Genomic DNA, 25,534 nt, shown 5'->3' with positions numbered 1-25,534 from the left:
CACCCGCCCAGGTTCAGTGGCATCCGCTTCACCTCGGTGTAGGGCAAGAGTGGCCGCTACCTTGCCTGCAGAGATCGCGACCCTTCTGCGCAAGGGCGCGATAGAGCCTGTCCCTCCAGCTGAGATGAAGAAAGGGTTTTACAGCCCTTACAGCATTTTAGCGAGCGTCCAGCATCAAGATTGGTTCGCGGTGGTAGACCTGAAGGACATGTACTTCCACATCTCGGTTTTACCTCGACACAGACCCTTCCTATGGTTTGCTTTCGAGGGCCGGGCGTACCAGTGTCCTTGTCCCCTCGCGTCTTCACGAAGGTCGCAGAGGCAGCCCTTGCCCCTCCACCTTGAAGGTGTATGTAGCCGCTATAGCGGCACACCACAGCACAGTGGACGGTAAGTCCTTAGGGAAGCACGACCTGATCATCAGGTTCCTGAGAGGCGCTAGGAGGTTGAATCCCTCCAGACCGCGTCTCATCCCCTCATGGGACCTCTCTGTAGTCCTTCGGGGTCTACGGGTAGCCCCCTTCGAGCCCCTGGAGTTAGCTGAGCTTAAGGCACTCTTTTTTTAAACTGCCCTCCTGACTGCTCTCACTGCCATCAAGAGGGTAGGGGTTCTCTGTCAGCGAAGCGTGCCTGGAGTTCCTGGAGGGCTACTCTCATGTGATCCTGAGATCCTGACCGGGCTATGTGCCCAAGGTTCCCACAACCCCATTTAGGGATCAGGTACTGAACCTGCAAGCACTGCCCCAGGAGGAGGCAGACCCAGCTTTGGCATTGCTGTGTCCAGTGCGTACTTTACACATCTATTTGGATTGCACGCAGAGCTTTAAAAGCTCCAAGCAGCTCTTTGTCTGCTTTGGTGAACAGCAGAAAGGAAGCGCTGTCTCCAAACAGAGGATCGCCCACTGGGTCATTGACGTCATCGTGATGGCATATCACACTCAGGATGTGCCACCCCTCGTGGCACTACGAGCCCACTCTACTAGGAGTGTAGTGGCCTCCTGGGCCCTGACCAGTGGCGCCTCTTTGGCAGACATTTGCAGAGCAGCAGGCTGGGTGACACCCAACACCTTTTCGAGGTTCTATAATCTCCGGGTTGAGCCAGTTTTGTCCCGTGTGTTGTCGGGTCGAACAGGTAAGTTCCGGGAGAGCTGGCCGGGTGTACCGCTTACGTATAGCGTCTTTCCCCTCCCATGAGGTGAAGACGTGTTCCTTTGACTCCCAGTCGTGTTCACAAGTTGTGATCCCTGGATGACTTTCCTCCTTAGCCCTGTGGCAGACGAGTTTGTGGAGAAACTCGCTGCCGGCCCAGTACATGTGCTAACTAAGCCCTGTACTGGGGTAGGTGCTCCACATGCGCTGGTTCCCCATAGGTGACCCCATGTCATATATCTTCCGCTAAATCGTTTCCCTGTCGGTAAACTGCGTCTTCCTTGGGCAGAGGTCCCTCTGCCCCCGGTCACCATGCTTGTAGAAACTCCTCCCACCTCAGGTAGGACCTACCATGCGACTTCTCCACATGACATACTTCCGACAAGACTCGGTAAGACCATGTGACGTATTTCCACTCGAAATACCCCCCTTCTCTGGGCGGGGTGTGGTCTCCGCTGTGTCTTCCCCTTGGGAGTGACACCCCCCCCCACGTAGACATTTATGGCCCCCAGTCGGTTAACAAATTCCACTCTTTTTGGGGACAAAAAAAGAGGAAAAGAGGCCACGGCTGGGCTAGCCTGTCACTATTTGTTGGGCAGTCGACTTGTTCCCGAAGGACCGTTCGATGCTTATAAGAGCATTGGGGGAGGTTACACGACGGCCTGGTGCGCTGGCTACGAGCCACACAGTGGTCTGCCTGTCTCACACCGCCAGTCCACATAACACAGTTCAGCAAGTTGTGGCGTTTTGTATAGGGACCACTAGTGTCACTATATCGACACAACGTCGAGTGAGTGACAGATAGGGAATGTCCTGGTTACTTTCGTAACCTCCGTTCCCTGATGGAGGGAACGAGACGTTGTGTCCCTCTTGCCACAATGCTGAACTACCCACTGAAATGGCCGGGACATTGTCTCGGCTCCTCAGCACAAAACCTGAATGAGTGGTTGCACACCAGCTCCTTTTATACCCGTTTGTCCGGGGGAGTGGCATGCAAATTCCACTCGCCAATTCCCATTGGCCTTTTTTCAAAAAGCAGAGGTGTTCGGGGCTCCCAAGAGTGACCCCTAGTGTCACTACATCGACACAACATCTCATTCCCTCCATCAGGGAATGGAGGTTACGAAAGTAACCAGGACGATTTATCTCATTAAATCGCAGCCTTTGCAGTTTAATAATCACACTAGGACATAACGTGAATTTAATATGTATGCTGAATGTTTACAGAATGACATTCGTATGTTAGATGGTATCGGTTTTTGGTATCGGAGCATTTTTACGAGCACGAGTACAAGTACATTAGCGCAGTATCGGACCTGATCTCGGGACATCCCTAAATGAAAGGGATAAACACTAAATAAAAACAAATTTGAAAGAATAGTGGTATACTGGTTTGAGAAGGGCCATGCGTCCAATTTAACAGCTGTTTCAAAGCCTAATGGCCAGCGAGTCTATGATACCTTAAAATGCTGCCTGCATAGCCAAAGTTTTTTTACAGCAAATGTGAGACACATCAAGGATTCCATTATTATAATATTTTAACTCTGAGCTCTAATGACATTAGTCTGATGTGAAGAAAGCCGGTCAGATGACCTGATGCTTGTTGAGTTCAGCCACGCGACGTGTCCACTCCTCCTCTGTCATCTCCTGACCTCCATCAGTCTCAATAGCTGGGGTTTTCTCTGTGGAGAGCATCAGTAATTTTACGATAATAGTGAATCAAAGTTCTTGTATTAAAAACATGATGATAAAATTAGTTGGGTGATTTAATCTCACCATCACAAGTCATGGCAGTGCAGACCCAGTTTCCACAAGCGCAGACACAACGATTGCAGTCCACCTGTGTCTCGGCTCCGTCCTCATAAGTCTCGTCTTCCAGAGCACACTCTGTTATTATACACATACTGGGTTCGTTACTACATTCACACAGAATAAATGAATCATTTCCCACAACTATACTCATAATTGGCATACATGCATGGAGAAGCAAAATTTGTACTGAAATCTGCTGTAATTTTCAATATAAGGGACCAGAAGGCTCTAAAAACATTAAATAGTGATTACCAACACTTCATTCTTCAAAAACTATGTTGTAAATAGTGTGAGCTGTCACAAGGCATGAATGCATTGCATGGCTGTGCCTGCATCCAAAATTTGTCTGTGTCCTAGATTCCCAAATACAAGGAAATTACTGTTGTGGAATGACTGTTTCTACTATCCAGGGGAAATAAGTCTAAACAAATATGACTGCATAGATGGGTCTGAATTTCTTGGGAGTTCTGGCCAGGACATCTGCTTTTGAATCTGTATATTATAACAAATGCTGCTTTGAAAGCTGCTATGTAGTATGTTAGTTAAGTGTCCACAAAGTTTGTAAATGTGATATATCCCTCTGCAAATCTTTTTCTTCTTCTCCACCATGGCATCTTTAATACTCTGTGAAAGATCTACAGGTCCATGTTCTAATTTACAATGTGTAAATGCAGCTAGTTTTGAGGTCACATCAAGAGAAGAACAAACGAAAAGCAGTCCCTCCCACTGAACTTTCACCTAGTTCTGCATGCAGCGCTCTTCAGCCTGAGGAACGTTCTGTGGAAGAGTGGAAAATCCCTCTTTTGCCCTCTCTTTGCATAGAACTACACTTCTGGGAAAACTGTGAACTCAACTTTGTATATACAGTTGTGCTCAAAAGTTTGCGTACCCTTGGAGAATTGGTAATATTTGAACCATTTTTAAAGAAAACATGAGTGAGCAGGCAAAACACATTTATTTTATTTCTTATGGGATTTATATTCAACTGTAGGTTATAGCAGAATGGCAGTCATAAAACAAAACATGGCCACAAAGAAAAAATGAAATGACCCCTGTTCAAAAGTCTGCATAACCTTAGTTCTTAATACCGTGTATTGCCCCCTTTAGCATCAATGACAGCGTGCAGTCTTTTGTAATAGTTGTCAATGAGGCCCCAAATTCTTGCAGGTGGTATAGCTGCCCATTCGTCTTGGCAAAATGCCTCCAGGTCATGCAAAGTCTTTGGTCATCTTGCATGAACCACACGTTTGAGATCTCCCCAGAGTGGCTCGATGATATTAAGGTCAGGAGACCGTGATGGCCACTCCAGAACCTTTACCTTTTTCTGCTGTAACCACTAGAGGGTCAACTTGGCCTTGTGCTTAGGTTCATTGTCGTGCTGGAAATTCCAAGAGCGTCCCATGCGCAGCTTTTGTGCAGAAGAATGCAAATTGTCTGCCAGTATTTTCTGATAACATGCTGCATTCATCTTGCCATCAATTTTCACAAAATTCCCATGCCTTTAGAGCTCACACACCCCCAACACATCAGTGAGCCACCACCATGCTTCACAGTGGGGATGGAATTCATTTCACTATAGGCCTTGTTGACCCCTCTCCAAACATAGTGCTTATGGTTGTGACCATAAAGCTCTATTTTAGTCTCGTCACTCCAAATTACAGTGTGCCAGAAGCTGGCATGTCAAGGTGTTGTCGGGCATATTGTAACTGGGATTTTTTGTGGCTTTGGATATCTTTTGATATCCTTACAGGGGGTATGGATCTAGGCATACCCCCTAAATCTGTCCCTGGTCCGCACTTTTTTTAGATTTTGCATGTTATGACATCAGATCCGTTTGTTTAGACAGTGTAGTCAAAATCTGGTGAATCAACATTGGTTGCTATGTGCCAGCATGATATAAAGAGACATGCAATAGAGTGTAGCTCATTGTGGAATCAATAAATGGAAAACTGAAAATTTTGTCTCTGGCAATGACCTACATGACACTTTGCCATGCTACTGAACTCACGAGGCGCATCAGACAACAAAAGTGTCAGAGGCATTACTGTACTATGAACCTAATTGTGCAAATGCTGTGTCACAACAGACTGACCACACTGTAAATTCGGCGACAACAGATCAAAAGTTCTGCTGCTGAAATCAGTAAAATCGAACCCCCAGCCCCCAGTGGCCGGAGCTGGAAGCTTTGACTAAGTAAAATGTCCATAGGGTGGCGCCAAAAATGAGTTGTATTTTTAGTTGTAAATGATAGAATGCATTCAAAAGGAATGCATTTTTTACTAAAATACCGTACTCCCTAAACCTAAACATCAATGGAGAAAAAAATAAAAAATGCACCATTGTTCTGTGTCGCGGAGATTGTGCAGATTTCAATAGCACTAGAGAGAAATATGAACAGGTTTAAATTCATGCAAAAATGTCTGAATGTCTGCCCTGCCTCTGAGGGCCATCCTTCAGCCAGTATCAAAACAGGAGTGGGCAGGAGAGAGGAGAGGTGCAATTTAATCAGCCTCATTTGGCATCGGATGATGAGGCGCACCTGATATGAATATAGCCTCATCAACGCTGCCATTAAGATGCAGAGCGGGCTTCTCCTCAGGAGGTCGGCTTCTATCTCCATGTGTGTAAACACTGGCATCCTTGCAGGTCCAGGAGCAAAGCTGGGAGGGTACCGGCCGCATTAGATGCACACCAGACACGCTCCCCCGGACCCCCAGCGCGAATTAGATGGGTCGCTGTGGATGACTGCTTCTCCTCACACTTGTTGCGGCCCCTGGAAACAGGCCGCCACAGAAGTCACCACCCCTTGTGCCCGGACCACGGAGGGAGCGTATCATGGCTGCCGGACCCCGCCTACGTCCTGGACCATTCCTTTGGACAGTTCCTATCCGACACAAAGCCCCGTCTCAACGCAAGGATGGCAGATTCCCCCTTTTTTGGATACTTTTCCCCATTTGCACTTTAATTCCCCCTTTTGGACATTTTTTGTTGATTATTATTTCAAATAAATGCCTCTCTGAGGCCTGACGTCACACCCACTGTGTCTGTCTCTTGCTCACCCCGCCACAATGACATTATGGCATTGCATCCCGGATGTAAAACTTCTTTGATATGACTGTTCAGACTAAACTGATTCAGATATGCCAAAAATTTAGTCTCCATAAAGCCTACTGCATGTAATCTCCATGCTGGTGCACATAGAAGCAAGAATTTTAGGGACTTACTCTTCTCAGGTGGGTTGAAGCCTGGTTTCAGGCAGTTGAGGAACTCATCAAAGCTCAGTTTCCAGTCTGCATTCTCATCGGAGAGCTCAATAAGAGCATCCACACAAAGGCTCCTGAGAGAAACATGTAAGGATTATTTAAATATTTGATCATTTGTACATTCATGTCAAGAATTTGTTTTTTTATTCTGAGGTAATCCAGAGTGGAATTTAAAAAGAAGTGTTCTGTTTACATGCCAAATTATTTTTGGGTTGATTATACAGTCTTATTTGTTTTTTAAGTGGACTATCCTGCTAACCAGATAAGCAGGACAAATTTGTCCAGGGGAATGTTTGCGTGTTATTATCAGTGTTTGTGGATGGAGGATTTTCCCCTCTGGAGCATCCTGACAGATGGACACAACAAACACCCATAACCTCGACTGTGACAGAAACAGGAAAAGCTCCTGTGCGATTATTACATCATGTAACACATCTGCTATGAGCAAAACTAATGAAAACATAACAAGGACTTTTGTTTTCTTTTCTCTTATGATAAAACCTTTGGATTGTGTAGTCAGTGGTTAAAGGAATTATTTACCAACTAATGTAGAAAGAATGTCATAAGGGCTTGGAACGAAAAGAAGGTGAGTAAATGATGACAGAATTACAATTTTTGGGTGAGCTAATCCTCTGCTTCAGGCTACAAAGTTGCTGCATCTCAGCACATTGTTATCAGAATGACCTACACATTCTCAGGAGATCTTTAGCAAACCATCACGTACAGAGTAAATCCAATCTCGCATGGTCAGCATTTTCAGCTTATCATGGAAAATAATGGAGACACGGGTGTGAAACCAGCAAATTGCAGTTACACCACATGTGTAATGTGATTGTGACTGCGTGTGTGTGTAACCTGAGCAGGCGGTTGTTCTCCTCTTCAGCGTAAGAGTTCATCTGAACAGCGGTCTCGTTGTGCCGAATGAACTTGAGCAGCTCAGCAGAATCCAACTGAGAGTCACCGTTATCATAATTCTGGGAAGGCAAAGGTAGAATAAGAGCATACTGAATAAATCTATATGTGTATATACTGTATATATACATGGAGCATAACATTTTCAGTGTTTAAATCAAATATAAAAGACATACTAGTGCAATTTCACTAAACAGTTGCTTCATCTTTGCTTGCGGTATTTCAGCGCAAGAATTTGTTTCTTAAACCACCTAAAATCCAGTTTAACCAGATGCATTATGCAGTGGAATAGATCTATGTCATCCATATTTAAATGAAGGCATTGTCCTTCTTTTAAGTGCAAGCAGACCTCATTTCTATATAAATTAAATTTATTACTGACTGCACCTTATTCACAAAAGTTAGAGCTATTTCCCTGCGACAATGAAGAGCAGGCGTTAAATGGAATGTTATGTATTTAAAAAAGATATTTGTATACATTTTCTAGTGATCATGGCAGCAGCAATTCATTAAATGATGGTCAAATGATAAAGAAGAGCATTATAACTGGACATATTTCCAGATACGCAATGCAGTCAGCACACTTCCAGCATTTTAAAGAACAAATTCAGGTGCCTGGATTGCAGTGGTGGAGTGATTCTGTAAAGTCCTAGTAAAGTATGCCAGATTGTGGTAGTCTGCTGCATCCTCCAAAACCAGGCACACAGAACCAGCCTGCAAGATGTTTACTCAGTGACATTTATAGTTTTCAAGGGACTGTACAAGAATTCAATAAGCAAGTTTTTATCTGCAAACAAATATGAGAGAACGAATTGCATCATTTATCTGCACATACTGACTACATTGTATTTGCAACCAAGCCACTTAAAGGAATAGTTCACCCTAAAATTGCAGTTGCGGAACATTGATACTCTATGACCATGTGATACACAGAAACATTTTGCTGTTGCGCACTCCATGTTTACATCAGCGTCTCCCACTGAACACGTTTGCAAACGTGTCCTCCTGGGAACGCCGGGTGGGAGATGCTGTGACAGGGACAGCATAATGATTAGTAAATGAGAATTATAATTTTGGGGTGAACTATCCCTTTAAGTGACATGGTTGCTAAAACAATGCAGTCAGCATTTGCAGATAGATGATGCAATTCATTCTCTCATATTTGTTTGCAGATAAAAACTTGCTATTGATTTCTTGTACAGCCCCCCCACTTCCATGAATATGTCAATCAGACATCACTTTCAGTAGGGTTATCTTTTTTCTTTTTTGGGCTTTTGCCTCTTTGTTGGTCAATTACAGTGAAGAGAGTTGAAGGACATTTTGGGAATGGCATTGGGTGACGTCACAGACCAGACTCCGACCAGTGGTGTTATCTTATCCCTGTGCAGGTGTTGCAGTGAAGTTTGCTCAGAGTAAGATAATCTGATGACTGATATGTCTGATCATTTCAGTTATCTACTGAGTCGTCGACAAATCTGTGCAGGAGGTAGACGACAGTGAGGCCAAAGACTTAGAGATGTGCTTCACCAGTGGTTCTTAGTTGGTTTTGTTTCAGGACCTAGATTTCAAGGACATCAAGTAGCGACCCAACACAGTACCATAATGTTTATCATTCAAAAGTACTGCATAACCCATTTTGGGGTCGCAACCCACCAGTTAAGAACCTGTGCTACACTACATGCTGAAGAAACAGTATAGACGCTGTAACAAATGTGTATATAGACACACACACATTAACCAGAGAATTTTTACACATGATGCTCTTAGTTTAAGCTTATCTCAGCAGATTGTCAGGAGACCATACTCTGCCTGATACACTGATCCTGTTCACCAACAATCTAGAGGTAAAGGACATTTAATGTGTAGAAATACTGTTCAAGATTGAGTCAAACTTCCTGGCTTTGTAGTCCACTACACCCATCTTCCATTCAATATGTATATTTACAGTAATTATTTCAAAGAATGAGGTTAAAATAAACAGGATCTGAAAATTAATTGTTCTAGTAAAATGATAGTGGCCAGGCCAATAAATGGATTTTGGTGATGGCTTTATAGGCCGGTTCTTCAGCTGTCTGTGCGTCACAGCTGTGCAAAAGGGGAAACACGGCTAACACTGAACAGACTGATCCATCAAAATGGCATGAGTGCTTGAAAAGCTGCTATGAAGTCATTTTAGTCGTGTTTTACATGCCTTAGGTGCTTGTCAGAAAAATGATATGGTGTATTCTGAAGCAACTTTGAAGATCAACAGGAGAGCAGATATTTCCTGGTGGAGGATAATACAGACAAAGCCTTGAGGCTGAAGGGACTAAATCAAACTGATGCTTTGATACCATAATAAAAGTCTGTCCTATCACTCAGAAATGACTATGGCACCCTTAATGTAAAAAGATGCAATGATGAATAAATCTTATGTCAGGGATGTTCAAATTACGTAGCCTTTGGGCTTCTTTTAGAAAATGTGTGGTGACCAGGTAAAATTACCTGGTAATAGTAATGATACTTTTTTCATTTGGTTTTAAAATGTGTTGTAACTGACAGTTACAGCTAAGTTTTAAACTAGTGCCAATGTGAATTTAACATTTACATGTTATGTATGCACAAATGCAAAAATAAAAATACCTAAATGTTTCTTGTATGTTAATTATATTCATATGCAAATACCTAATTTGGTCTTGATCTGTTTGAAAGTGAATAAAACGCACAGTTGTTGTAGCGCCTCTAGTGTTTCATTTCACCAGGAAACTGCAGTAAAATGTAGAAAGCGGCACATAAAACTCAGTTTGCAAAAATGTAGACATAGTAATGTTCATTCTATGAGACTAGATTGGCACTGATTGTCAGTTCACAAAATTGCCTTTACAGCATGCAGTGGAGTGTGAATAGACTAGTTTAGACAAATGCGTAGCACACAAGAGTATTCCCAAGGAAAAGAAAATAATTAAGTCTATTGCTGCAAAATACTATCCTTTGCAGACAAGAATGCATTCAATAAAAATAAAATGACTAAACTACACAAATTCTTGTTGATATAGTATTTGAAACCTGTGCACACACCTTGAAGTACTTGAGAAGGATATCAGTAAAGTTGGAACCCTTGGTGAACCAGCCATCTGGAACAACCTCTGTCTGCAGCCAGTTGATCACACGTCTGCGCAGCTCATTACGATCAGCAACATAGCACACAACTTCATAGATCACACAAACACACACCACCAGACAAAATATACAAGTTAAAATGAAGGAAAGAGTGACAGGGATACTATGCAACACACTGAAAAATATCTCAATAGATATTTTACTGGATGTTTCAGACCAGAATCAGAATCAGCTTTATCCCCTCTATCCTCTGTAGAGGACATTGGTTTTTAGCGAATATCTCTGAGATGATACATGCACTTTTTATATCTTATAGAGGACATTCTGGTCTTTTTAGAGATACCAGATGTTTCAGGTTTGGCAATGACAACTTCCTCTAAATACTTTTTAAACATGCTATGCAACAATTCAGCAGATTTTATAGGAGGAGAAACAGTATTATTTTGCAATTCTTATTTATATTGGATGGATTATCTGATTATTTAATGTGAATAGGTGAATAGGGTAAAAAAGATAACAATACCTCCACGAAATATGAGATTTCCTAAGAAATTTTGCCAAGTTATTACATTGATTATTACATTTTTGTTTAGTATACTAATATGCAACAATAATATATGTTAATTTAAAACATTAGACACTATGAATAAGGGTCGGAACACAGATTTTTGGCCATATTTACACAAACTTTGTAATAAATCATGCAGCAAACATTATATAAACAAATCATTCAGTAATATGTTTCATAACATAGTTAAGAAGAAATGTGCAAAGTTTGGTTACTGTAAAAAAATATTTAGTAGAATTGGAAATCTCTATGGGAAAATGCTGAACAATAAACATAAAAACACAAAATATATATAAAAAACAACTACATGATGAATTGATGATTGACAAACTGTCCTGTTTAACTAGAGTGTCCTTAATTTCAGGACATACAACATATACATTAAATATTAATATACATATATATATATATATATATATATATATATATATATATATATATATATATATATATATATATTACAGTTATTTTTCGTTCCTCCAAATGCACTGTAATGACACACAAATGCACTAAAATACATAAATAAATAAACTTTAATTTTTAATTTATTAATAAACTTCTTGCTGGGTCTCAGGATTTTAAACATTTAAGCGGTATTTTCAATAGCTAAAAGTTGTGCAGGCTAAGCAATTCCACTTTCATGTGTTAGAGAAGATATGTCTCCTTTTCTATGACCTCACAATATGTTGGTAATTAATGCTAATCTGTGCAGCTGGCAGATAAGTAGAGTCATCAGAGAGCCCTCCAGCTTGGCTCTCTACCAACTGTCATAATCCAACTCACCTGGACTGGCTGCAGCCTTCTCCTGTTTCTTTTCTATAAGAGACAGAGATAAGACTGTAAGTGAAGTGCTGTTTCACAGGTGAACACGCTGCATATGATTATAGCTGCAGCTTCCATTGGTTATTAGAGCACCTCTATACATCAAATATAGACCTCAGGTGATCATGTCAGCCCATACGTAGCATGATTAAATGACTTTATTTATGATCCTTCATTATTCAAAATATCAGTATATGGGGTCAAAATAACCTGATATTTGACTGATAACTTGATTTGACTGCATGATCAACGTCCAATGCTCCAACACACTAAGCTGAGATGATAATAAGTCTAACGGATCAAAGTTACTGATGAGTAGAGTGGTAAGAACTAGAGCTTGATAAGTCTCGGTGATAGACAAAAGGCCTGTATCCTGTCACATCCAGTCTGATAAAATATTAGTTTTTTAACAGCCTTAATGAAATGTTGCCATTTTCTTAATTAGTAATTAGCCTTGTTTTACAGTAAAATTCACTCTGTAAAAATTTCTGCATGTTTATTTGCATGCACTGTATGTGTTGTTTTAGCTGCTGATTCAATAAAGGATTTATGCAAAATGGTAATGGTGCAAACACAGCCACAAAATTCACACAATTTGCACAGCAAAATTACTCAAATTGCAAATCATAGAGAGGAGGCGTGTTTGCATTGAAAATTATGACAATTATTTTAAATACTTAATTTAAATACACCACAGTGTTATTTCAGCCTATTTAGTGTCCAGTTAGGCTGTATTGCAGGTGGTTAGTAAATAAGATGCAAGGTTTTAAAAGGTGATGCAACTGTTTAATGATATCACCTAAGGGAATATATCTTGAATTAAGTTTATTTTTCGACCCCACTGGCAAATTTTTTTTCTTGTTTAAGCAAAAATCTAAAGAGGTTTACATTTAAAGGTGCATTCAGTATTTTTTTCCTCATTAAAAAAGTTTAACTCCTAAAGACATTAATTGTAATTTGGCAACATATGTAGAAAATCATGAGCACTCACATTAGAATGAAGACTCCAGTCATATCAGTAACCTTATAAAAGCTGTTTTATTCTACATGGAGAGGGTCCGCACATGGGGGCTGCCATGTTAGAATCACATGACCAGCTGAATACTACTCGCTTAATCTCAGTAGCCGTCAAGTTATTTGACACTTTCACTTACTGATTGAAGTCATCATGGCTGACTGTGAATACTAAACTTCTACAATGTCATCTGAAACTGAAAACTATTGATTTTAAATTATGCTGCATCCAAGCCGCTAGGTGTCAGTGTAAGTCCAAGATGACACAAAGACAAAAGCTGTGTATGACAGTAGGGTAAACAAGTCTTCTTATCTGACATAATTTTAAGTACACTTATCCTGCTTTCAGTATACAAAACAAGACAAAAATACGGATTAAGAAAATTATTAAATATATTGACTTTGTTGGGTGGCTCCTTAGTCATAAGGACATGCTCCCATTGTCCAGCAGAAGCGTGTGATGAAGCTTATCCTCTTTTCTAACTGTAAGCAGCAGTCAGCCATAAGATCTAAATCTAAGTCCCTGAACTGTAAACCATGGCAAATACTGCTTTTGTCTAAATTAAAACACCAGTCTAAGGGTCTGTTCTGATGCCTGTAGCTGCAGACAGATCCTAACATTCCCATGATGCCTTTACTGGGTAATTCTAGTCCTGACACCCATAACAATTTTTAATGAGATTTCCTTACGTCCTTTATTCCTTGAAATAAACATAGAGTGCTCCCAAAACATATTTGGCCACTTTGGACACTTATGTCACACTTACAAGTGTATACATTTCATTACATTAGAAAGAAAATATCAAACCATGTGGCATCTGCACATGAATGATGCTAGAGTTTTTTTTTTTTTTGTGTGTGTGTGTGGATGTATAAAATTAGCATAATTTAAAATCCAACAAAATTCTTTTAGCTAAATTTTTTACTTGAAAAGTGCATTTGTATTATAAATGCCACTTGGTTTAGTATTTTGTTATGTAATGCAAACCACTCATACATTTTTAATTCAAATCGTTTTTTGGGGCCACTGTACAAATATCCACAGGGAATAGTAACCGACAGTATATAGTCACTTTTATACCAGTCTCCACTTGTCAATCCTACAGTAATTCAATTCAGCCCATTCCTGTTCTTCTGCATGTTCGTCTCCACACAGGGACACACACACACACACACACACACACACACACACACACACACACACACTCATACTCACACACACACACACACACACCTTTGCAGTGTCCATCATGTGCAACTTGGATCTTGAGTCCAGTAAGGCAGGCATCGCGGTGCAGTTCGCAGTGATTCCGGTAAGTCTTTCCATTACTGCCACACACTGAGCGCTTATGGGGTTTGCATTGCTGCAAGCGAGAGCATGATATAACATTATTCAGTACCTCACTACATTTGTCACATGACCTCATAACATAAATCAGAGTGTGCCATCTAGTTATCTCACATAAAAAATACAAATTTATTATGCATTTTTAATCGAATTTTGTGTACTAAATAACTTAACATTAAGTAGTTTGATCAAATAATGAGTCAAAAAACTGTTTGTACAGTCACAAACAAAGCTTTAGTGTCTAAATGCATAATCCTGAGAATTAATGTTCCTATCCTGCCTTTGGTTTGAAGTTGACACTAAGCCTGTAATAAAATGAAAGCATGGCTGGGCGGAAGGGCAAATGTTTGTGAGCTAAATGTGTGTAGGTCTGCTGGTCAGGACTTTGAAGTGTATATAATCTCCTGAGCTCAGTAGGAGACACACAACATGGACAATTGTCCCCAATCTTACATACACTTTTTTCAGAAAAGTGTTGTAAACAATTTTGACTTACAATGGAAGTTTACTAATCCTAAAATTAACATTAAAGGTGTCGGACTCCCAGGCCAAAATAATATTTGCCACTTATGATGGTGGAAAAACTTTAGGAAAGTGAAGAAAGTTAAAACAAACATTAAAATGTTATGATCTTTTATTCATTTTTGTGTTGTTCCGAGCCTGTGTTATTTTCTTTCATCAGTGAAACACAAAAGGGAATGTTAGGATAAATGTCTGAGCTGCTCTTTTTCATATACGACAGATTGTATACAAGTATGGTGATATATACTGCAAAGAAATCATATGGCTTAGAAAATAGCACATAATTTTATAGGCTACTTTTGTGACTTTTGTTGTTGTTTTTTTGGTCCTTTTTAGGGTTTGACCATAAACATCAGCTCCTTTTGTGTTTCACAGAATGAATAAATTAATTACAGGGACATGGATGTGAGAAAATGATGACAGCATTTTTTTGGGGGGTGAACTATGCCTTTAAAGGGGTCATTGTATATTTGGAATAGTTAGCCACACAAGGCCTGCTCTCTTGACTTGAACTGCGCGCCAGTGGGTGGGGCCAAGGGTGTGATGACGCATGTTGTGGGATGTGTAACTACAAATGAGCAATGTTTCATGACGTCAAGAACAGACAGGTTTCAAAATGAGACGTTTAAGCAGGGTGGCAACTAGAAATGCTCATTTTATACTGAGGAGGAGGTTTTGAGTTCAGAAATGTACAGTATGTTTTTATAGTACAGTTACCTCTTATATGTCTAAATATCAAGGGAAATTTGATTCTCCATTTCATGACCCCTTTAAGGCAAGTTTCTAAAAAAACTTTGTTTTAGTGGGTTTTTGTGAATTATTTTAAAACAATGACTTACCTCAATACACAGACAGCTGGGCTCTCCTTTCTCATTCACTGCACACTCTCGTCCAGCACCACAGAACACATTAGCACACACCTTTGATTTGCTCTGAGCCTCCTGCTGAAAAACACACAGATACATAAAAAAGGCATCAGATAAACCATATAAATAAAACACAAACAAACACAGCTGCAAGGCTGTAAATAAGTACTGAGCAGAACTGGTCAAAGCACATTTGTGCTTCAGAGCCGTATCGCTTGTTCTGTTGAAATAGTGTAAGAGCTGTTGGTCCCTGGTGACACCGGTTTGAGTCCGGTCAGGACTGGGTCATGTCCTGATCCTGCTGCCCCTCTTTTCCCCTAATAATAATAATAATAATTTAGAAAAAAAGAATGTTAGGGCACCTACTGATTCTCAACACCAGAGGGAAGTCTAGTATTTACCTAAAACTGCAGCAACTGCACTGGAAAGATGTGCTGTTTCTAAATGTTGGACATCAAATCTTTTGTAATGAAATCGTTGCATTAAATTGCACTTAATTACATGTATAAATGCAAACTTGTGCATTATATTGCACTGTTCTGAGTGTATACTGTTCACTTCTCCAAAATTTGAAGACAAGGCTGTTTGTGAAGGATGTTTTGTGGTTTCACAACTTCATTCTAATCGATCATGAAACCAGGGCAGCCACTAAATTGGAAACCGCTAGAAACAGAAACTAGCTACAGGACCACAAATTCACTTTTACCACACAAATATAGACAAACATACATACCATACTCTCTCTCTCTCTCTCGCTCTCTCTCTCTCTCATTCACACAAACACACGCACACACACACACACACACACACACACACATATTGTCTGGGGACAGATGATTGATAACTATCTCTAAAAATGGCCAAACCCTGTGCACTCTGTAAACACTCTAGAGAGCCTCCTGCCACCAGTTTCCCTGACAACTAGCGGTTCTCCTTGAAAACTAGAGCAAGTACAGATTTAGAACAGGTACCACTTGTCCTGTAACAAATGTGAGTCCCTCATGGTACAAATGAATTAGAAAAAGACTCATAGTCTAATAAAATGACACATAAAACCTATTAAAGGTTCCAGACTACTAAAAAGAATTTTTGAAAGATTTGTAGTTTTGTATTACTTGTAAAATGTAAACTTTGTTTATTCGTGATTAGTTCTTGTCTTTTATGGTTTTTGTGCATCATCATTATCTATAAGCCATTATTGCACACAAAGGACTCTAGAAGGTCTCCAAACAAATTGGTTACTCTTTCCTACCACTAGATGGAGCAATGATATCAAGTTTGTGTCAGTTTGCTTTGTTCCAACCCAACATAGAGCTGTTCAGCATGTAGTCCAAAAAAGAATTGGCCATGGGTTCCCTCATGGATTTTCCTATGGCTTTTTATGATGGGGTTTTTGAACTTATGAGTAAAATAATATTTTCTGTCTGCCATGAAACAAAAGTAGGTTTTGGGATTGTCAGAACTACTCTTTTCCATACAGTGACAGTGGTGATTTATATTGCCAAGCTCTGAAAAGACAAAAAACATATTTAGTCAATTAAAAAAAAAAAAATCATAAAAGTTTGTAAAAATTATTGTAAGTCTTCTGAAGCCACCTGATAGTTTTGTTAAAGGAACAGACAGACATATAAGTTGTTGTTCACTGATCTTTCTCTCCGCCTGAGCTCTCAAATCTCATTTGCGGTCAGATAACACAAACTCAAATGAGATTGTAAGCTACAGCGGAGTGAAAGCTTATTCTGAATAATGTCTCAAATTTTTATCTATTCCTCACAGAAAGCTATTGTACTGGGTATAAGTCATACTGACTACTTTTATTTTTATTTTCTTGACTTTTTTGCAGATTGGCAGTAAAAATGATCATCCTCTTTTGTTGGAAATGAGCAACTTGAACATTCTGCCTTTGTGTTTCATGGCAGAAAGAAAATAATACATGGTCAGACTCGGAACAACAGGGTCAGTACTATAAATGATGAATATTCATTTTTGGGTTAACTGTTCCATTAAAAGTTCAAGTTCATGATGTAGCTAATAACACATGTAAAAGCAGACAGAGGTTCTCAATTTAAAATGGTGTAAAGTCTTACTATACTGTACATTAGGCATTGCTGGTCTCTTCTCTTTTGTCCTACTGAACTTGTTCTCGCCCTAGCCAAATATCTCAAATGTTTGCTATGCTTCACCTTCCCTGATTTAGATTCATGTGTGAGGTTACAGTATCTGCCTCATATCTCAAATTCAGATGTACTTCATTTCCTTTTTCTCTGCCACTTTTTTCTTTGCGTTCCTTTGCAACAGGATCCCGGTCTAGACACCAGAGCAACAGTCATGTGAATAGAGCACTAGCCAATCACATGCTGCCAAGTTGAGCCTGGAGTAACGATTTAGGAGTTTCCTGAAATACCCCTCCTGCTTTCCAAAACCTCCCTTGCATTTACCCATAATAAAAACAGTGTGTGTTTGTGAGTGTGTTTCAAAAAGTGTTGTCACATCTGAAATCTTGCCTGTTCTTTCCATTCCCTTGAACTATTTGTTGCACCCACCCTGCCTTTCCCTAATACATACTTAAAAGCACACACACACACACACACACACACACACACACACACACACACACACACACACACACACACACACACACACACACACAGACACACACAGACACGGACCCTTCCCCCCTTCCCAGTTCATGCATGAGTCATACAATGTAAGCAAACTTTCCACAAGAGAGATTTTCTATCCCGAAGGCGGTTTTTTCGCCTGCACATTTTTAGAGGAATACAGATGTACCATTTTCATAGAGTCTGTGAACCGTTATACTATTCAAATAAAAATATCAACATCTAAACAATGTCCAATAATGATCAATGCCAGTCAACAATGCTCATGATCAGCTCTATTTAAAGTGATAGTTCATCCAAAAATAAAAATTCTGTCATCATTTACTCACCCTCATATTGTTCCGTATGACTTACTTTCTTCCATGGAACACAAAAGGAGATGTAAGGCAGTATGTTAGTCTCAGTCACCATTCACTTTCATGGCATCCTTTTTCATACAATGAAAGTGAATGGTGACTAAGGCTGTCATTCTGCCTAACATCTTTTGTTGGAAGAAAGAATGTCATAAAGGTCTGGAAAACATGACGTTGAGTAAATGATGACAGAATTTCTATTTAAGGGTGAATTATCCCTTCAGGTAATCAGAGGACTTGCCGACACAGTGCTACCATATTAAAAGTTCATAGGATATTGAGACAGTTTTGTACTGACAATAGAGCTGGGCTATATTGTGAATCAGCGATAGCAGAGGCACATTAAATGATAGGGAACATAACCAAACCTCATGCATAAATGAAATCTCCTTCTCTACAGGGAAGCCATGTTGACATTTTAACTAATTAATGTTGTAGCGCACTTTAGCTAAATCAAATCAAAACGCATATGTTCTGCCAGACAGAAACGCTTGAAAAGAGCTTTTAAATTTACTGTAGGATAGAGTAAACGAGAGATGGGGTAAATGATGCAAGCCTGGAGCTGAACAATGACCTCTAAAATCTAATTGCAGATATCATACCACCAGGACTTCTCAAACTGGAATCAGGCTGTTTCAAATGATCTTAAACTTTAATCATTTTTCATTTTTTGCTTTCCCATTTTACAATGCTTGAATAAAGGCAATCAAATGTCAGCATCAGAGTTTTGGAGGTTTACAAGGCCACTTTTCTTTAGTTTAGTTACTGGAGATTGATTCACTTATTAAGTTTGAAAATACTAGCTCCTAGAGATAGGAATTGAGAAAATTCTTATCCAGAACCAATTGCATTTTTAATTTTTTTTTTTTTATGTATGAACGCCAAATTATTTTAATGATATTCGGTTCAGTGTTTGTATGATACATGTAAATTTATCAGTTCAAATAAATTATACACAGAATCACATGAGCCCATGTGTAGAAGTTACAGTCTTTTTTCATTTGAAGAATAATATTAAGGTAATTGCACTACTTTAAATTAATTTATGTAAAATGTAGTATATTTTTTGACCCTAGTATAGTAGATTATAGTTATTTATATTGTAGTAGAATCAAGTAAAATCGATTAATTTTTTTTCATAATTTATTGCATAATTTTTCAAAATTACTCTAAATATACTTCTATTCTTGTCAAAATTCATTTATTTCCTTCATAGTAAAGAAACAAAATGTAACAATATATTGGTTTATTAACATTTTCCAAACAAATCCTTCCACAGTATAAAGACAATAAATGCACAAAAATATCACCAATTCAAGTAACATTAAACGTTTCCCAATGTCTAAGTGGAAGTTTGACTAATAGAAAGAACTAGTCTCCTACATACAGCATGTTGCATTAAATCTCTTAAACTCTCATCTTCCACAATATGAATCAGCCGGTAGACGGTGGCTATCTGCATTGCTACAGCAATCGTGAAGCTGTGTTCATGATTCACATCAGGGCGTCAGCACTGCTTTGAACTCTTGAAAAGCGCTTGCAGACAAAAACATCTCTCTGCGTTTTTGTGATAGTTAAAACTTGGTGTGCTACTGTGGTCATTATAATGCATCTTACTTAGACTAATAAATGCTTGATTTCTATCACAAGTCCCATCTAGGCTTGTTTTGTACAACAAATAGCATTAACTTTCCCCATCACTTTATCACTGACAATGAATCACTGCTGTGTGTGTTGGTGGTGTGTCCGTCAGTGTAATGACTCCAGGCAGACATATCGCAAAGTTTCTGCCCTTCCAACAAGTGTTTATTCTGGTTTATGCTCTATTAACAGTAAATGTGTTAATTGCGTTTAAAAGTGAACATGTTAAACTTTTTTAATTATTCGCATGCGTTAATGTGTTAAATTTGACAGCTCTAATATATACAAATATGTGTGTGTGTGGTCAGGAGAGTCAGGACCGCCACTGCATACAGCACGCCATGACCAGTGCAGTCCGATTCAGGAATGAATGACTCCCATGAGACAGTTTTTTAATTAATCAGTCAAAAATACTCACAAATAAGCTGTCATGTGAAACTTTAAACTCAAAACTACTAAACTACTTAAATACTAAAAGAATAGTTACCCCAAAACGTTAAAGAACCACACTCTTAAGTTATAAACAAAGTTATAACTTGACATCGCGTCTTTTAAAAGCGGTGCAAGATGTATGATAACGGTCAAAGCCATGCACGTTTATGTAGAAAAACATTTAAATCCAGACAGGCACATGAAGATGTCCTGTTTAAGTCCACTTTGGATGAATTTACCATGATAGGCCCATCTCTCTCCTCTTCACCTGTGTGTATGTGTGACTGACCGAGCACCAGTGGGTGGGGCCAAGGGTGTAATGACGAACAAATAGGCGTTGCATAGGCTGATGTATTTGGTCCTTATGATGTCAGTTCTGAAACTTAAAGTATGTTTTTATAGTACAATGACCTACTGTATATGTCAAAAGGAAAATTTGATTCCTCATGCCATGACCCTTTTAAAAAGAACCGATTCAGAACCAGAATCGTTAAAAATTATTTACAATTCCCATCCCTATTGGCTTCAGATCACTAGTTCATTTGGAAAATGGGGCTTTTCCCTAAGCTCTGGAAACACAGACTTTTTCACACACAAATGATTGAAAAATGTGAACAGTGTTACTGTTGTTTACACTGTGGGATGATGTACTAAACTAGGGGCTTGTTTGATAGCCAGGGAGAGGAATACAGGAAAGATGCGGATCAAACATTGCTTGTGTAAAGGAGTCGAGGAATGTGGACTTGTGTCTGACTCTGAAATCATGACCACATAGCAATGTGACCTTCTTTTCAACTGTATTTGCTTTAGCTAACATATGCACCTATGAAGTCCTAGTCTCGCATAGCCAGACTTTCGACTTGCGGCATAAAGTCTGGTCAAGGACCACCTACTTACATAGGAAGAGATCATCTGACTGACATGTAAAGCCACCAACCAGTTTGTTTTCTTTTTACCTGCCATTTATGGGTGGGGTAATCTCAAATAGATTATGTTAGAAATAATTGACGATGGACCATTGAACTATTGAAAAATAATGCGCACCCCGAGCTGGTAATGCAGCCGCGAAGCGTGTGTGTGCGTGTGTGTGCGTGGTGTATGGGTGTTCAGTGTGTGTGAGTGTGGGTGCGAGTGAAAGAGAGAGAGCGTGAGCGCAAGGGTGCTATTCAACAGAACCTGAAATACATTTTGGGTATTATAGACATTGTTTGTCATTGTTATCTTAATTACTCAACCAATATGTTTGTTTTAATTGCTTATTTTGCTGTGGTAGCCTGTTCGTCTCTTTGAAACAACTGAAAAATTTTGGCCAACTGATATGGAACAGTTATGCAGTCAAGACCTGAAACTACTTTATAGCCGTGCGTTTACTGGAAAATAACAGCACACCTTAGAATGTCTGTCCAATCAGAATCAAGCATTCAACAGTCCCATGGTATAAACTATAGCCTAATAATAGACCATTGTGGAATTTTTTTTATTAAAATAATGTAATGGCACTCTCTGTGAAGCAAATATAATAGTCATAAGTACCGATTATTTCACAAATTCCATTTCTGCTTGTGGATATCTAGTTAACTTTCAACTCAAAAGTCTGATAAATCGTCCATGATTTGATGCCACTAATCTGACAAACTTGGCAAATCCAGTGATTAGTTCTTCCTAAAAAGCGCATATTGTATCAAGCTGGTACCTTGTGAACAGGACTTTGTTTCCAGGCAGACTGATAAAAAACAACAACAACTATAATCCCACCAATCAGGAATTGCCAAATTCAGTCAGTGCTTGCCATTTTTTTGTGCGATATGCATCAGACGGCCAGTGAACCGACTGTGGGTGTGCTGTCTGAGGCTGAGACTAATGCAGTCCTACAGTATATACAAAATTATGTTGCTGGAAGAGGTCATAGGTTGAAGTGAGCATTAAATTGCAAATCATAATACATTGAGAACATTTCCTTGCCAAATAAAGAGACTTTTATGTCAGAAAACACTGATAATATCAAAAACAGCTTCTCTATGACCCTTCGACCTCTACAAACAAACACACTAACACATAGACATGCAAGTTTATTAGATTTCATGTGTTGGCATAGCTCCTGACAATGCTTGTCGCATCTCTAATGCTTTACACACAAGCATTGACCTAAACAATGCTAGAGTAATATTATGTCAAACTGACCATTAGACAAACTGCTTAGCTCAGAGGTTGGTCAGTGGCTATGAACCAAATGGTTACAGCGGTCACTGTATGTTCTCACTGTAAGCAAAAGAACAGTGTAAACATTCATCAAAATTTCACCTTTTGTGTCCCACAGAAAAAAAGAAAGTCTTGTGATATGAGGGTGCGTAAGTCATGACAGAATCTTTATTTTTGAGTGAACAATAATATGGGATGTTCTGTTTTACAGTACGTCAACTAAAATTGCAGCTGGTGGCTCAATGCTTAGAATTCTTCATTGAAGAATTTTGTAAAATGCTAACATATTGGAGAAAATACAGCAAAAATACTGCCAGAACCAAGGCCGGAGTCATTTGCAGTGTGTATAAGTGTTCTTGTCCTTGTCTCTTACAATGAGATACAGTACGTAATCCATGAGTCCATCTGTTCTAATTTGTTCCAAATGGACCTTGTGGAAGAAAAGCACATTTTAAAGAATGCCTCTCTTACACAATATTCATGAGAACTTGTTATTTTGCAATTTAAGGTAAAAGGTCCCTTGTTTTCTCTTACAATAAAAGCAGAATCATGTTCTATCTCCCTAGCTTTGTGAAAGAGTTTCAAAAGGATTTAAACTTTAAATTACATGTATATTTCATTTTATTCTTTCTCTTCATGTTTCCTTCTCTTTCTTTATCACACCTTGTGCCTACTGAATTTCATAAAATTAAGCTTTAAAGGACAGAACATTGCACACACACACACACACACACACACACACACACACACACATATATATAGAGAGAGAGAGAGAGACTCTAAGCAGAGAAAGAAGAGGGAGAAATATTAGTTCTAGGGGAAGAATTAATGGGTGCATGTAGAGAACAGTGATTGATAGACAAAGAAGAAAGTCTGAACTCAGAGCTGCAGGTTCAAAGAGGAAAAGTATAGATGATGACAGCTTTTAATTTTTTCCTTCAATCAGAGTCTTTCCTCCATGCTAAAACTAACTTTACACTGAACAGCTCGTTTAAGTACTGACACTGACTTAATGTGTCTAACTATCTTACGGCTTAATTAGCGGACATCATCTTTAAAACAGAAAGAATCATTACCTGCTCCTCTCACCACAAAAATGACTAGAAACATTCACACAGCTATGATTATATAAAAGAAAAAAATCCTCTTAAATTTATGGTGAAAAGCTGATAGCTGTGGTTACCAGAAATTAATCTAAAAATATGTTGACAATATAGGACGGAGTTTTGGTGCCTGTATACTGTATTTTACAATAACATAATTAACATAACATTTTCATTCATATAATATTAAAATATATAAAGTGTATATATACCAACCAACTTGAGCTACTGAAATCTGTTTTGTACCTTTTAATATATTGATAACCATTAACCACCATAATAATACAGGTGGGAAAACAAGGTCAAATAATTTGGCCTTTCCATTAAAAATGAACTATGGATAACAAACAGGTAGACAGAGCACAGAGTTAATAAATGCAATAAAATCAACTAATAACTAAATAATCATAAATTATAACAATAAACGTAACTATTTAAACAAAATACATTCCTTTGTGATGTATCACAAAAGGACTTCTATGAACATCTTTTTACTGTTCATCACTGCACACTATAAAATAGTACTCTAATTTATAACCCTAACCCTAATTTATACAGTAAAACATACTTTTTACTTCCACAAAAACATGTTAAATGTTAAATCTATTATACATTTTCACTGTATATGGTAAAGTAAAAAAAACAAAAACAAAAAAAAAAAAACATCAGAAAACCACAGTAAAGTAGTCAATACACTATTTCGGAAGTCTTCGGAACAGGCGAAAGGCGACTATGGATGTTAGTTAATGTGTGTGTGGGAGAAACCAGGTTCAGCTGGGAGAGCCAGTTCCCCTCTGGCTATTCAGCATATAATTTTACATCCTATTAAAATTACAAAAAACCCTACCACCCCTGGATTCGCGAGTTCGAATCCAGGGTGTGCTGAGTAACTCCAGCTAGGTCTCCTAAGCAATCAAAAAATTGGCCTGGTTGCTAGGGAGGGTAGAGTCACATGGGGTAACCTCCTTGTGGTCGTGATTAGTGGTTCTCACTCTCAGTGTGGCATGTGGTAATTTGTGCGTGGATCGCAGAGAATAGCATGAGCCTCCACGTGCTGAGAGTCTCTGCGGTGTCATGCACAGCGGCCCACGTGATAAGATGCATGGATTAACTGTCTCAGACGCGGAGGCAACTGAGACTTGTCCTCCGCCACCCGGACTGAGGTGAGTAACCGCGCCACCACGAGGACCTATTAAGTAGTGGGAATTGGGCATGACAAATTGGGGAGAAAAGGGGAGAAAATAAAATACAAAAATTACAATAAAAAATAAAAATAAAAAATACAGTGAGAGCATAATTTCCCTATGTCATAATAAGTGGATGTTGAATTGCATCTTATGAGATTCTGCCACACTGTTCTTTGCTTCCGGCTCTTTCTTAATGACCTTTGAGTATTTAGCATAAGCTTTGACATTATTCACTTACCAATTACTGAACCACTAGGTAGGTATTTCAGTGAGCTTTAGCCAACACAAGAGCAATTCAAACTAATTAGGCAAGGCGTCTATATAAGCATATATATTATATCAAACATTTCAATGTACATATTAACTGCAGCCAGTGTCATTTTATTCTGAATGGCTAAGAATAAAAGTTATGCAACAGCACAAACACTATGGCAACATGAGTCATTTCACTCATCTAAAAGAGAGAGTGTGATTTGTTATAATATGGTAATGAGCTCAAACGGAATGCGTTTCAACAGGAAACCTGTTTTAGAGCGATAATGTCCGGTCAAATGCTTGGAAACATGGTTTCAAATGATATGCAGTTTCTCTAATACTTAGGCTGGTGAGACTGTCCTTGCTTT

The 25,534-nt window shown here is 39.0% G+C and overlaps 1 protein-coding gene across 2 annotated transcripts in view; it reads right to left on the bottom strand.

Annotated features, from left to right (window-relative positions):
* Positions 1–25,534, bottom strand: part of fstl1b (follistatin-like 1b) — a 58,646-nt gene that overhangs the window by 5,651 nt on the left and 27,461 nt on the right. The window contains exons 3-10 of one of the 2 annotated variants that reach the window (XM_051708558.1): positions 15,349–15,453; positions 13,874–14,003; positions 11,587–11,619; positions 10,194–10,324; positions 7,080–7,198; positions 6,186–6,298; positions 2,926–3,036; positions 2,743–2,831 (exon numbers count right to left, since the gene is read on the bottom strand). In XM_051708558.1, the coding sequence (XP_051564518.1) occupies positions 2,743–2,831; positions 2,926–3,036; positions 6,186–6,298; positions 7,080–7,198; positions 10,194–10,324; positions 11,587–11,619; positions 13,874–14,003; positions 15,349–15,453 (831 nt within the window). The remainder of the gene's footprint in view (positions 1–2,742; positions 2,832–2,925; positions 3,037–6,185; positions 6,299–7,079; positions 7,199–10,193; positions 10,325–11,586; positions 11,620–13,873; positions 14,004–15,348; positions 15,454–25,534) is intronic. The other variant, XM_051708559.1, reaches the window with a different exon arrangement.

The sequence above is a fragment of the Myxocyprinus asiaticus genome, chromosome 10, assembly GCF_019703515.2.
Source record: "Myxocyprinus asiaticus isolate MX2 ecotype Aquarium Trade chromosome 10, UBuf_Myxa_2, whole genome shotgun sequence".
Lineage (NCBI taxonomy): Eukaryota > Metazoa > Chordata > Actinopteri > Cypriniformes > Catostomidae > Myxocyprinus > Myxocyprinus asiaticus.
This window is presented reverse-complemented; position numbering and strand designations above follow the sequence as displayed.